This window comes from Gastrolobium bilobum, unplaced genomic scaffold, assembly GCF_033153095.1.
Source record: "Gastrolobium bilobum isolate Gb01-03AN ecotype WA unplaced genomic scaffold, APGP_CSIRO_Gbil_v1 utg26694, whole genome shotgun sequence".
In the NCBI taxonomy this organism is placed as follows: Eukaryota; Viridiplantae; Streptophyta; class Magnoliopsida; order Fabales; family Fabaceae; genus Gastrolobium; species Gastrolobium bilobum.
The window spans coordinates 75656-91178 of record NW_026896717.1 but is presented as its reverse complement, the minus strand read 5'-3'; the positions used below and the strand labels follow the sequence as shown (position 1 = coordinate 91178).

At 36.3% G+C, this 15523-nt stretch overlaps 1 protein-coding gene across 1 annotated transcript; it reads right to left on the bottom strand.

Moving 5' to 3' along the window:
- Positions 1–9995: 9995 nt before the first annotated feature.
- On the bottom strand, positions 9996–12023 carry LOC133301606 (homeobox-leucine zipper protein ATHB-40-like). Its single transcript, XM_061501253.1, has 3 exons — positions 11930–12023; positions 11497–11813; positions 9996–10235 (listed from the first exon to the last, which is right to left on the bottom strand). Exons 1-3 carry the CDS (start codon positions 12012–12014, stop codon positions 9996–9998), a joined length of 642 nt encoding a protein of 213 aa, XP_061357237.1. The 5' UTR covers positions 12015–12023.
- Between the last annotated feature and the right edge of the window lie 3500 nt (positions 12024–15523).

Below are 15523 nucleotides of genomic sequence, written 5' to 3'. Positions count from 1 at the left end.
CTCTCAGGCTGGCCTAGTAGATTAATTTTTATTTTTATTTTTTATACTGCTTGTAATAGCTCTGCCTCTCTCCTTAATCCATTTCGCCTCATGTTTTTTTGTTAAACATACTTTTTGAATATTTTTTTCTATATTATGTTGTTTGGATATACATTGAATTTATGAATATTTATGGAATTACTAGTGTTATTGATTGTATATTCTGTTTGGATAAATTTTTGTTGTCTTATTTGTTTTAAATAGGCTAACAGGCTAAACCAGACTTTTAGTTTTTGTAAATAAGATAGGCTACAGGCCGATAATTATATTCATAACAACTACAGGCTTGGTCAGGCTGACACATTTAAACACAGGCTTAACCTCTTAAGACCAAAGCTCGGCTCGGCCCGTTAACACCGCTAGTCTTGTCCTACTTTTTGTGTGACCTTTTTTTTTAAATTGGGGTTTCCTTCACTTTGATTTTGCTTGCCTCCTATATAGGTAGTGTTGACTTTTTTATTCACCATTATAAATAGAATATATTATCACATTTGTTTTGAAGGATTGGTAAAATTTTGCAGGGGAGGGGAATGATTGGTCAAACTATTGCCTACAGCTTGTTATGGAAGCAACTAAATTTTGAGCGGGTTCATAACCTTGTACATACCCTTGTACATACCGCATAAAAAAATCTCGAGAACAATATGCAGATATAAATACAATTTTTTGGATCCGCCACTTAATCACCTCATAAGTTAAATTAAATCATCATGTACACCAAAGGGTCTTACCTAACAATGACTTCACATATTTTTCTTTGATATTTTTCCGGAACAGAGATGACACTTTCAGCCACACAAACATGCATGCATTCGGCAAAGGTACAAATTCAAAATTTGTAACAGAGTATGTAACGTTGTTTTATAACTTACTTTAGTTGATGATTTCCCGCTTCCTCAAGCTGGTTCTTTTGTTGATCACAAATCTTCCCTTCAATATTTTGTTCCCATTCTGATTAAGCTCTCTCTCCACAACCATAAACAGTGTAGCCACTGATTAGTTTGCTAGATGGTCTTCTCCCTTGGATCAACTGCGGAGAGAACAATGTTCAAGTTGACTGAAGAGTAAAAAGGGAGAATGACCATAATAACCTTAGGTGGGAAAGAGGGTGAGGTATTAACTTTTGGGATTTTCTTCCCTACTTCCATCATTTAATTAATTCTCATATTTATTAACACTATTGATCATGATTTATAATTCAAATGCTATTGATGTTATGATTATTCTGTTATTTTGTTTTTGTTTTTGTTTTTGTAAAAATTCTAGGTGTTACTGACAGACATCGAAATCGATGGGATTGTAACATAGCACGAAAGTGCATCATCGCTCTTCATCTGAACATGAAACTGAAATAGTAGTACTAAAGTCATGGTGAGGCAGAGTTAGGTGGTCATCCCTCATCCACTTGAACTTGTACGAAATGTTTTGTAATTGAGCCTTTTAGCCTAAAAGACTTAGAGCCTGTTTGGATGAGCTTTTTTTCTTCAAAAGTTGTTTTTTTTAAGAAAAAAAGCACTTCTCGAAAAAAGTCTGTTTGGATGCCTGCTTTTAAAAAGAGCATAAGTCATAAAAAAAAGTTAAAAATCTACTTTTTTCGGAAGCTAAAAATTTTAGCTTTTAAAAAAATGAGAAGTCAAAAGCCAAATATTTTTTTTCAAAAATCAAATAGTTTTTAAAAAATCTAAATAGCTGTAACTTTTATAAAAAGTACTTTTAAAATAAGAAAATGATAAAAAAGACTTTCTTAAAAAGCCAATACAAACGAACTCTTATGAAATAAGTTCTGATGAGGCCGAAAAAGCGTAGAAGTTAAATCCTATAGCAGCTATGAGGACAGAGCTGCCAACTGGGGAATCTCGATATGAATCATGATGCATTCTCTAATTGAGTCTTTAACGAGTGATTACTACTTTTATAAAATGCCGGACGTAAACCTAAAATGCCCAAACAATCTGTAACTTAGTTTATAATACCATCATTTAACCTTGAACAATTTTTTATTTAATAAGTATCATTGATTTATATTAATAAGAGGATGAATGTTATACTTACTACCAATTAAGTTTATCACTTTTTATCACTAAATTTTAACCATTGATTTCTGTCAATCTTGTTGGGCTTCCTCCTTCAATGCTAAGTCCAAGCCCATTGAGGGGTTTCCCAAAAACCCTAAACCCTAAATTCCACCTCCTCTATATATTCATTAGTTGAGGGTGGAGGCTAGGTTAAGAAGAGAGAGATTTGATATTTGAGAGAAAATTGTTTGAGATTTGAGAGCAAAGCTTTATGCTTTGTATTTGAGAGATCTCTAGAGAGAGTTTGAGTGAAACATCTCTAGGGAGGTTTGATTATCACCATTGTTGGAGAGGTTGAGTTAACCACCACATTGGTGTATTTGATTCTTTGTAACCATTATTTTCATAGTGGATTTTTGATCTGGACTAGGTCCCGTGGGTTTTTACTTCTTCATTGGAGAAGGTTTTCCCACGTTAAAACTGCTTGTGTTCTCTCCCTCTCCTTCTCTCTCTCCCAGTTTTCGTTTTGATTTTCCACTGCGCTGCCTGTTGGGTGGTTTGCTGATGGTGGAGAATATGTATTCTGATAGGGGACGTTCCTCTGTTCTAATTAAGTCAATGGAAAACAGAGTTGTTCCCTTACTTCCAACCCAAGTGCGCAAGTGCACGCATCAAGTAATAATGGGTGTATTAAGGGCCAGATTATCGTTCCCACGAGGATAGAGCTCTAAATAATATCTTAAACTATTTTATAAAGAATGAAAATGAGAAGAAAAGTTAGTTGTTGAACTGTCTAGTCAGACGTTCCTTACTGTCTTGACAACGTTCCTCAGGAACAGTAAGTTCAGTCTTATGCCAAACAATTGCTCGCTGCGTTATGTATGCGATCCTTCCTGTTTAGAAGAAGGTGAGATAATAATCATTGGAGTTTGATAGATACAAGATTAAACAAAGTAAAAATAAAACTGTAATGATAACTATAATCAAGAGACAACAAAGTGGATGGTTTGAAAAGCAGTTTAACAGAAGGAACAGATTCACTACTACATTCTTAAATATTTATTTCCTCTGTTCAAGACTTAGCACTTTTTGGCTTTGTCCCAGTTTCTCATCTGCCAACTCTGATTCCTCAGCTCATGGACTAGATGGCTCACAAGTTTCCATATTCCTACGGCTCCCTTGACTCCAACAGGTACTTAGTACAGAACCTTAAAATGGACGAAGTGGCCCCTTATTCCTAAGGTAACCAATAGTGCTTTTGCCAGGACACTACCTTCCCCCACTGGCTAAGCTGTCTGAAATCCCTTCCTTATGGAAGTTCCTTTCTCAGTATGTGTTCAATTTCCATTGATACACAATGAATATAGCTTACGTAGCCAGAGAAATACAAAAAGCTTCGTTCAAGAGTTTTGAAAATAATTCTTTAAGAGTTTTGCAGCTTATCCGTTCCACAGATATTTCAGCCCATGGCTGATACTTTAAACATAATTATTCTAAATTGAAGTCCCATAGACCCGAGATTCAGTTCAGAGATAACGATTGGAAAGAAAAGAAGAAACACTTATATTTAAATCAAACAAGAAAGATTACAACAAAGTATAAAATGGAGAAGATGGTTTGATGCTCGTGGGGAGTCTTAATGGATGATACAGAGTAAGGAAGAAGGGTTATACAAAATTAAACTACGAACTAATACTAGGTGATCTTTTCTTTTAGGACTTCAATCCCTCCAGAATTCGATGATGTTTTTGTATTTGGGACGTCCTATTTATAGGCAGAAGAGGAATGACAGTCTTGTAAATCCTTTGGCGTGAGTTTCTTGAATGAAAGGACGAGGCGGTGGCAACAGTGTTTAGAAGCTTTGCAAATTGCTTGATGGGACAATATTTGTTGATGATTAGCCGTTTTGTTCAGTCCCCCCATGCCTTGCTTTCTTCTTGGCCAATGAGAACTCTTGATTCTCTGCTTTTCACGTTTCCTGGTGCTTGAGTGGTGCACCGCCTTGCTTTTTAGAAGACGTTGTTTCCACGTTTCCTGCAAAATGAGCAGAGCATTAAATGAAGGTAGCATGTGCATTAAATGCTATCAATCCGTTCCCCTTTTTAATATGTTTTCAAAGGATTACGTCATCTTCCGTTCCCCCACTGTGTTTTTGTCACAAATGTGTAAAATAAGTGATTTTCATGCTGAAGTTGCTCATCAGATGAGGGAACGTCAGGTATTTTTCCATCAAAATGGGCTTAGATGGGAACGAATTTACCTCCCATCAATGCCCGACCTGGTGAAGTTCAGGCCGAGGTATTGCCGAGATCCGAGATAAGGATCTTGTTGATTGACTTCCGCACAAAGGATGCTTAGTCGAGCTTGAGGGAACCGACTTCCCAACAAGTGGTATCAGAGCCCGAGTTTGACGGATTCTGAGGGAGACGAGATGGAGACCAGTGGCATAACCAATGATGGAGACATGTTCAAGATGACCGCAGACAATTTCACCTATTGGAGACCGATGATGGAAGATCATCTCTACTGCAAATATTTACATGAGCCCATTACCCTTGATAAGAAACCGGAAGGCAAAACCGATAAGGAGTGGCAGATTCAGAGTCGTAAGACGGTAGCTACAATCAGAAAATATATTGACAAGAGCCTCTTTGAGCACGTGTCTGAGTTCATGAACGCGTATGAGTTGTGGACGAAGTTGGAGTCCATGATTCAGAAGAAGACTCCCAGGAACAAAGTACACCTGGTTCGCTGACTTGTGAAGCTGGAATACAAGGATGGCATGAGCATGATAGAACACCTCAACACCTACAAAGGTATTGTGAATCAGCTGTCAAAGGCTGAGATGAAAGTTGATGACGAGATACAGGCTTTGCTGCTGTTGAGCTCGCTGCCAAAAAGCTGGGATACTCTGGTGGTGACCTTGAATAATCCAACTTCAGATGGAAAATTGAAGATGGATGTTGTGACAGACAGCCTCCTGGGCGAAGAAGCCATGAGAAGAGAACGAGGTATTTCGAGCACGTCTTAGGCCAATGTTGCAGAGAATATAGGGAAATCGGACTCCCGGGGTAGAAGTAAAAGCCGGGGTCGAGATCGTGACAGAAGAGGAAAGTCCAGAGGTCGGTCAAAGCCGAGATATGAGTTGAAGTGCTTTTTCTGTAGAAAGACAGGTCATAAGAAGCCATACTGCTGGACCCTGCCGAATGATGAGAAGAAGGGCTCTGTGAAGCCGGATCAGATTGTTCCCAAGAAGAGGGAAGACAAGAGCACCACTGTGGTGGTTGTCAACCCGGATGTCGAGATATTCCTCCTAGGTGAGGATAATTATTTAAATGTTGCCTATGATGACTGCACCTGGATTGTTGACTCCGGTGCCTCCTTTCACGTTACTCCACACAAAAGTTTTTTCTCCTCTTACCGAGGTGGTGATTTTGGAGTCGTGAAGATGGGAAATCAAGTGACTAGCAAGATTGTTGGTGTCGGTGATGTGACCCTGACCACAGATGTCGGATGTCGACTTGTGTTGAAGGATGTGAGGCATGTACCTGACATGCGATTGGACCTAATCTCGGTAGGCAAACTTGATGATGCCGGATTAGTAAACTACTTTGGTAGTGTTAGATGGAAGCTGGCCAAGGAAAACTTGGTCGTGGCCCGAGGTAAGAAGGTGGTCCGATTTGATAATGGTGGTGAGTACTGCGGCCCATTTGATGCATACTGCAGAGCGGCCGGGATTCGACTAGAGAAGACGCCCCCCAAGACTCCACAATTGAATGGACTGGCTGAGAGGATGAACCGAACTATTGAAGAGAAGGTACAAAGCATGTTATCCAATGCCAGATTATCGAAATCATTATGGGGAGATACCGTCAGAACTGCTGTTGACTTGATCAATCTCTCACCATCACGGCCACTTGAAGGAGAAATTCCAGAAGAAGTCTGGACAGGTCGGAAAACGGCCTATAATCAACTGAAAGTTTTTGGATGCCGTGCTTTCGTGCATATCCCTAAAGATGACAGGGAAAAACTCGATGCAAAGACAAAAGAATGCATCTATCTTGGTTCACCGAGATATAAGTTCGAGTTTCGACTTTGGGATCCAATCAATAAGAGGATAGTGAGAAGCTGAGATGTGATTTTTCATGAAGATGAGAACATTCATGACATCTCGAAGCCCAAAGTCCGGATTACTGTCAGACGTGAAGAACCCGTTCATCCTATCCGAGCTGAAGCAGGGGGAGAAAATCAAGAAAATAATGAAGATGATGATGACCAGCAACATGCCGATGATGACCAAGACACTGAGGTCCAAGTTGATGATGAGATTCGGGATGAAAATGATGAACCGGGTTCTCAAGCTGAAGAACAACCGAGATATCCAACTCGAGAAAGAAGATCCTCTACAAGATACCCATCTGATGAATACACTGTTGTTGCTGAAGACGGTGAGCCTCAGAGTTATGATGAGGCTATGACAAGCTCAGAGAAAGAAGAGTGGGAAAAGGCAATGCAAGACGAGATGAAGTCTCTGCACGAGAATCAGACTTATGAGTTGACCGAGTTTCCTGGAGGAAGACGAGCTCTGAAAAACAAATGGGTCTACAAGATTAAGAATGAAGAGAACGGGCAGAAGTCGAGATACAAAGCCCAGATTGTAGTGAAAGGCTGCAATCAGAAGAAAGAAGTAGATTTTGAGGATATTTTTTCTCCTGTGGTGAAAATGTCCTCGGTCCGAAGCTTCGATGGACCTCGAGGTAGAACAAATGGACGTGAAGACGACATTTCTTCACGGTGATTTAGAAGAAGAGATATATATGGAGCAACCAGCTCAAGACCAAGAAGACTTGGTATGTCGGTTGAAGAAGAGCCTCTATGGCTTGAAGCAAGCACCTCGGCAGTGGTATAAGAAGTTTGAATCATTCATGACTGATCACAAGTTTGAGAAGACAGAAGCCGACTACTGTGTATTTGTGAAGAGGTATGAGGCCGGATTTTCTGATATTGTTGTTATATGTTGACGACATGCTTATTGTAGGGAAAGAAAAATCGAGGATAACCGCCCTGAAAAAGGCGTTGAGCTCATCCTTCGCAATGAAGGACCTCGGCCCTGCAAAGCAGATTCTCGGAATCAAGATTATCCGATATAGACAAAAAAAGCTACTGTGGCTGAGTCAAGAGAAGTATATTTAGAAGATTCTGAAGAGATTCAGCATGGACAAAGCCAAAACAGTGAGCACCCCCTAGCCGGACACATAAAGCTGAACCATAAGCAATGTCCAAGATCTGATGAAGACAAAGATGAGATGATGAAGGTCCCGTACCAATCCGCCGCCGAAAGCTTGATGTATGCAATGGTTTACACTAGACCCGACTTGGCGTATGCTGTTGGAATGGTAAGCCGGTATCTGTCAAACCCCGGCAAAGAACACTAGGAAGCAGTGAAGTGGATCTTCAAGTACCTCCGAAGTACGACCGACTTATGTCTCCGATTTGGAGAAGGGAAAGCCGAGTTGCAAGGCTACTCGGATTCTGATTTAGGGGGAGATTCCGACTCGAGGAAATCGACGACGGGATACATGATGAGATTTGCCGGAGGAGCTGTCTCTTGGCAATCAAGATTTCAGAAGTGTGTTGCACTATCGACAACCGAGGCTGAGTACATTGCCGCTACTGAGGCAAACAAAAAGATGTTGTGGATGAAGAAGTTCCTCATGGAACTCGGCCATGATCAAGACAAGTACGAGCTGGGTTGTGACAATCAAAGCGCAATCCATCTTGCGAAGAATTCGATCTATCACTCCCGCACTAAGCACATTGATGTGAGGTATCACTGGATCCGAGATATGGTGGAAGGTGGAGAGCTCCAACTCGTCAAGGTGCACGCTAACCAAAATTGGTCCGACATGATGACGAAGCCGGTTCCAGCAAGGAAATTTGAAGATTGTTGTGAAGGAGCCGGGTTGATGCTGAAGCCAACGTTTTGAAGTCAGAGGGGGAGATTTGTTGGGCTTCCTCCTTCAATACTAAGCCCAAGCCCATTGAGGGGTTTCCTAAAAACCCTAAACCCTAAACCCTAAATTCCACCTCCTCTATATATTCATTAGTTGAGGGTGGATGCTAGGTTAAGAAGAGAGAGATTTGATATTTGAGAGAAAATTGTTTGAGATTTGAGAGCAAAGCTTTATGCTTTGTATTTGAGAGATTTCTAGAGAGAGTTTGAGTGAAACATCTCTAGGGAGGTTTGATTATCACCATTGTTGGAGAGGTTGAGTTAACCACCATATTGGTGTATTTGATTCTTTGTAACCATTATTTTCATAGTGGATTTTTGATCTGGACTAGGTCCCGTGGGTTTTTACTTCTTCATTGGAGAAGGTATTCCCACATTAAAACTGCTTGTATTCTCTCTCTCTCTCTCTCTCTCTCTCTCTCTCCCTTCTAGTTTTTGTTTTGATTTTCCGCTGCACTGCCCGACCTGGTGAAGTTCAGGCCGAGATATTGCCGAGATCCGAGATCAGGATCTTGTTGATTGACTTCCGCACAAAGGCTGCTTAGCCGAGCTTGAGGGAACTGAGTTCTCAACAAATCTAACAGTTATAATTTATTAAATAGTAATTCTTAATAAAGTATAACAATCATCTTGGCAAAAATCAACAGTTAAGATTTGGTGGTAAGAAGTGATAAACTTATTTGGTGATAAGTATAACCTTCTATTAATAAAAGTAGTATTTGGCTATTTGCTAACTAATATTCTTATAACATTTATTAAGGAAATTGAGTAGAAAATATTAAATAAAAAGTAAAAAAGTACTGTAGCGAGACATATTTAAATTTTTTTAAATAATTATAAGTATTTAATATAATATATAAATGTTAGCAAACCTCATAAAGTATAAAAATAAATTATTTACATATAATGTTATTGATGTAAAAAAAAATCGTATTTAATATGACAATAGAGGCACACTAGAGTACAACTTCTCAATAATTAATAATTGTGATTACCAATTGTATTCTTTGTTTTAGCTATCCCGCAAAAAATATTAGTCAGCATCCGAATAACTAAGGGAAGCCGTAAAAAAAATTGAGAAAATTTAGGTAGCGTTTGAATTTTATTTTTTATTTTTTTAGTTTGTGTATTTTTATTAATAATTATAAAAAAGTCACGTTTTTTTATTTTCAATATTTTATGAAATAAATAATAATAAAAACAAGAAAATAAAATTTTCACTATATTATTTGCAATTTTAAAAATGGAAAAAAAGTAAAATAACATTCTCATAATTATTAATGAAAATATACCAATTGAAAATAAAAACATTGAACTACAGTCTGTTTAGCAATATAGCCAAATTTCTTTATTCATAGTCTGAGAAAATATACCAAAATTCTTCAAAATCTTTTCTTTATTTAGCAATAACGCCAAAATCATTTTCAAGAAAAAGCTCTCTGAAAAAGAATGCAAAGTGAATAAGGAATTTCTTTATTATTACATTTCCAAAAAATAAATTTGAATAATCATTTAGGTTCTTGCAAAAATAAAGTGACAAGTTAAGTTAGTTTTTCAATGTACTAGTTAACTACATGGCTAGCTATCTAGCTTATCCAACGAATATTTTATTTTTGATCTTTGATTTTATAGGACTTCGTCTTTGTTTTTGTTTTTATTTTTTAAAAAAGGATCTCATCACTAAGGTCGGCTAGCTCTATAAAGTGTTAATAGAAAACCCAACAAGAAAGAGGATAAGGAATAGAAAAGAGGCAAAAATATAATTTAAAGATAAATTTCTACACTTCATAAGATACAAAGAAACACATACATGATCACTACACATATTTTGTGGTACTTGCTTGCAAGTCTCATCACCTAGGAAACAAATTTACATAATTTACATTAGATTATTCGCATTATCTACAAAATGCTAAGTTTCTAGTGGTTCACATGGACATATAATTAATCCATTCCATGCCATTGATGTAAGGGATCTCTGGAATGTAAAACATATCACCATCATCATATTCTTCCACCCTAAACTCCCCAAGAAATGGTGGGTTCACAGCTTCCTTTGACTGTGTCTGTGAGGAACTGAAGCTGTTGCTTGGAGCTCTATTAGCACAATCTAGTAGCCGTTGAATCTCCTTCTTTGCCTCCAAAAGCTGCTCCTCGAGCTTCAGCACCTACCAGCAATGACGCCACACCACAATGGTTAATTTCCTACCAAAACCAGAAATAAAAATGCTGTGTATTTGAACCCATTCCAAACTTGTAAGGGAGCCTTGAGCTTCTTCAATTCTTATATAGGTTTCTTTTATGCTCAGAATAAAGATCTACTATGATTTTTATTTGCACATAGGACAAACACTGATACTACCTCTTTTGTTAATTGTTACTACTTCCCTTTTTTCTGAATTTTTCATTATATATTATTTTATTTTTTTCATTTTATTGGTCTAACGTAAGGAGGAATTATAAATTATTCTAAATTTACATGGCACGTGCCTTCTTGTAAGTGGACCTTGAGCAATGCCCAATTAGAGCCCACAAACAATATTGTACGGACTCTAAGATTGAAAGACTGTCTTTCGTTGAATACAAAGGTGGCAGTTTGCTGTTCCATGTCAATTGTCAATGTATCATTCTAGGGTTTTATACGTATCATTTTGTAGGAACTTTGTAGAGTCATGTTACTCTCACAAAAAAGAATAGTCCCACCTTGTTTTTTGTTTTTTATTTTTTATTTTTATTTTTAGTGGAACCCACATCAAATGTATTAGAATAACATGACACTAAAAGTTTCCTACAACGTAGACATATATAAAACCCATCATTTTAAATAACTTTCTCTTTAACTTATCATAAAGACAACAACTTGACAAACTTTCCTTCCCTTTTTTTTAGTTCCTCCAACTCTTTCATGGGTTTATATTCCCCTGAAGAAATCGGCTACCGGTGCTTCTCTTCATTTAAACATTTACAGTATTAAAACTAGGCGATAACTTATTTAAATAAAATATAACCCAGAAGAAGAAGCATGCTTAAGCTTGCCAAAAATTGACGTTATTGTTGTACGAGAAAAAAGAAAAGAAAAGAAAAGATAGCTTAAACTGTGTTTGGCCACCAAGTCCGTACAGGTTTTGAATTCGAGTGTTGAAAATTAAAAAAATAATTTTAGAGAAACTGCCTTGACGATGAGTTTTACAATATTTGAGTCGAATAATCAATAAATCAGATGATATATCCAAACTCAGAGCGATGGTTTTCACCATCTATTTTATTCCCCCAACAATTTTTTTCAGTACAAGAATGGTTACTTAAACACGATCTCCTGTTTTAAAATATAGTTAGTTACTTGGTTAAATTATCGGATTGTAAACAATAACCTTGATATAATGAAAAGCAATAATAAAATGGATATGTAAAATGAAAAAGTAGGTGTACCTCAGTCTCAAGGTGGCATTTCTCGAGCGTGGTTGTTTCATGGGCATTTTTGAGATTAGAGTACTCTTCCTCCAATTTTTTGTTCTTCCAACGAGATCTTTTATTTTGAAACCACACTGCAACTTGTTGAGGATCCAAACCAAGCTCCAATGCGAGCCGGTCCTTCCTTTTAGACTCAAGTTTATGCTCACTGCCGAAGTTTTGCTCAAGAATATTAGCTTGCTCTAAAGTGAGCTTTCTCTTCTTGATGGCGCCCACAGCCCCATTTTCTCCTCTTTTATTCTTTTTACTTCGGCTGCGTCGTGGCTTTTTCACCCCTGAATAATATGCATAGATATGAAAAATTTAATCTAAAGAAGGGTGTTCAATTTCATGCCGTAGATACTGACAAATACTTGAAAAATGTTAAACGTTTTTGAGTATGGAGGCTGACCTTGTTGACGAGTTATTTGAGTTAATGCATCAGGGTAGAGCTGGGAAAAAAGCATCATGTGGTCTTCGATAGGTTGATGATTCATGTTGGTATCGCTATATAATTCTCTCTCTCTCTCTCTCTCTCTCTCTCCTATGTTCTCTTAAGATGAGGGAGATGTTCTACTTGAAAGGATGAGATTCTTTGGTGAGAAAACAAACAAGACTTCCATATATTTATGTGGAAAATGACGTGTTGAAGAAGACCCTGTTTCAAAATACCCCCAAGTTGAGTTTGAATTTGCAGGTTAGTGCCATTGTTTAGTTTTTTCTTTATTTCATATTATACCTGCCATGTCATGGTTCACACCAAGCAAAAACTGTATCACAATATATCATGTAGCACAAGAGATGCTACGTTATGTATTTATGTAATTATACACTATGATTTTTTTTTCCTTCTAAAAAGTAAAAAACATAAAGGAATTTACGTACACTCACATATATATAGTACATAGGTAATAATTTAGTGGTGAATAAAGAGTTATCTGAACGCTAGTACACACCAAGGCACCAAGTTATAATCATGAAACCCACATGCATGCCCTTCTGATTTAATAATTGACAAAAGGAATGACCATATTCAATATAAAATGGATTAATATTGAAAGATAATCGAACAGATAATGTTGTTGTTTGTATTTAAGTGGTAACCATCCCGATGTTAGGCTTTCTTAAGTGACTGCCAAAGAAAGAGATTACCATAATGTGAAGAGAATATATGACCCCAAAGGCACACTCATACTATTTTTTTCTTTTTTAACATGGATGGGGTTGGGATCCCAAAGCTTACCACCTCGACCTTAATAAACAATGAGGTGCAGTTAGTTTCATGATTTTTTTGTTTTTTATTTATATTTAAGTCACTTTTGTTGCCCAATTGGGTGGTTTTCACTTCTATATCTAGCAGCTAAGCTTAGCTATAAGGCTTTGAGGTTTAGGGCATGCGTGGCTCGAGATGAGTGTAGAAGATCTGAGACTTTCATGTTTTAAGAATTGGGAATTACATGCCCAGAAACAACAAATACTCAACTATCTGAGTCATATATTCGAGTATATGTTTATAAGACTTGATATACTTAAGTATATGGTCATATACTCGAGTATATTGCTCAAATATGAACAGATTGATATATAATTTTAGAACGGAGATAAAATGGTATTTTTTAAATGAAAAAAGAGCACCATGGTCAAATAGCCTTCACTGAGGGTAGGTAGTTTTTGCTATTCGAGGATAAGGAATGGCGCAAAATATGGATGAGATAACAAGATTGGTTACGTAAGTTTCTGATTCGAAATGTAATTTTACGGATATGGTATATAAACTACGATGTGGTGTTATGTGGACCATATGGATTAAAAAAATGCTAACAAAAGCTTGCTTTTAGTTTGGTGGGTGATATGTAATATGTTGAAACTGGCTTACATTATTATTGAAAATACTTAATTGTTAATTTCTCTAATTTTATTTTTAGTTGAAAATATCGTCTATGCTATCATTTTGATGAGTTCTGTCAGATTTCTAAGTATCCAAAAGTACTAAACATGTCTTAATAATAAGAAAATAATCTGAGAACTGTTGATTTAGTTGCAACATACAACAACCCAAACTTTTAATAATTGATTATGTATGGTTATTATGGATATAATTACATAGGTATAGAAATTATGGAATTTCATAGTTATATTATGTAATTTTACGGTGAATATGTTACGGAAGCTAGAATTGATTTGTTAATCATCCGATTGACATGAAATAAATTATGAAAATATAATTTATGCCAAGCAAGTCAATTTCGACCCTTATAGTAATATTTAAAATATTTAGGGGTCAAAGTTTAATCATGTGAAAGTAGAGGGACCATTTTGCAATTAAGCAAAATTTAGGTCTGAACTTTAATTAAATGATATAATTAAATTCTATGGAATATTTTAAGGGTTTTAAGTAGTCTTAAACTATGATACTTATGTCTAGAATAATTACATAAAGCTTAAAAAGGTCAAAAAAAAAAGTGTGCTAGATATTTCCTATGCTATCTAGGTCGGTTTTGGTTTCTCTTTAAGGACCAAAATCTGATCTTATTTCTTCTCCATAACCGTGGAAGTCATAGGAGGAAAGAGAGCTCAAGAACTTGGTCTTTTAGTCACAAAAATGCATAGTTCCTTTGAGAGAAAATCTTCCTATTCATCTTGTGAGTAAAATCCTAATTTCTAATCTTTAAAAGAAGCTTTGTGTGCCTTGTTTTCTCCTCTTAAAATCATGGACTAGTAGTTGCAATCAAGGAAAAATTAGGGATTTTGAAGCTTGTTTGAAGGATAATTGATGATATAGTCTTCTTGAAGTGATTTAAGGTATTAAACCTAACTTTTGATGGTTGTTTCCTTCAATATTTGGTTTAGGGTTTGTGTTTACAAGACTGATTTTGATGGATTTTTATCATGTTTATATGAAGTGGTTTGAAGTCTAAGTGATGGATTTTTTATTCTTTGGTGGTTGTTGTTTAAAGATAACCAATTGGATTGTTAAAAATCAAACTATAGGATGACCTAATGGATCCTATATGCTTAGGCCTATGCATGAAAAATTACGAAAGCTAAGTGATTGTTGTAATGTCAAGATGAAATTAGAGTTATAAATTGGTTTATTGAAGGTTCAAGCAAAGAAAAATGTAAAGGGTTTTGAAAGAAAATCAATGAAACCTAAAGAGCCAAATCTGCTCTGTTTTTGAAAAATTCATATATAGAATTATAGAACTCCAAATTAAGTTTGGTTTGGTGCAAATTAAAGCTGCACGTGTCTAGTATAATATACTAAAAATTCAGGGAAATCGAATAAGAAATGGATTTTTCGTGAATTAAATGGTGCGGACTGTCCAGGCTGGAAACTATGTTACTATTTGTCATAATGAGTAAAAAGGGCTTTGAAGCTTATTGGCTTATGTTTTAAGGATGTTTGGTATAATAACCCTAATTACATGATTTTTAAATTAGAGGGTTATAATGAGGACCTTATGGTCATAAATAGAATGAGAATGAAATTCTAAGAATTTAGATACCCATATTAAGGGTATTCCAGTCAGGTGAATCTTCATCTGCTGTTTTTGACTGTTGGCGTAGTAATAGACTGTAGAATAGCTCAAGTACAGTGAATTTAAGTTAGAGAGCTATCCTAATGATATGAATATAATAAATGATGTAAGTATAACATTTGATGAAGTTTGATACCCATATTGGGGGTATTCTGAACAGTTGAATTTTCAGCTGTCGTTTTTTTACTATTGACGCAGTAACAGTCTGGAGAATAGCTCCAATCTAACAAATATGAGTTATAGAGCTAGTCTAATGATATAGATATCATGAATGAGGTTAGTATATGAAATGGTGAAGATTGATACCCGTATTGGGATATTTCTGAAAAGTCACTTTTATAGGATATTCTGTACTGTTGTAGCAGCAACCGGTAGAATCCCGGAATGGGAAAACGATGAAATAATGGAATGAAAGGCTAATATATGCCTAATAAGTCATAATTAGACCAATAATGTTAAAGTTAAGA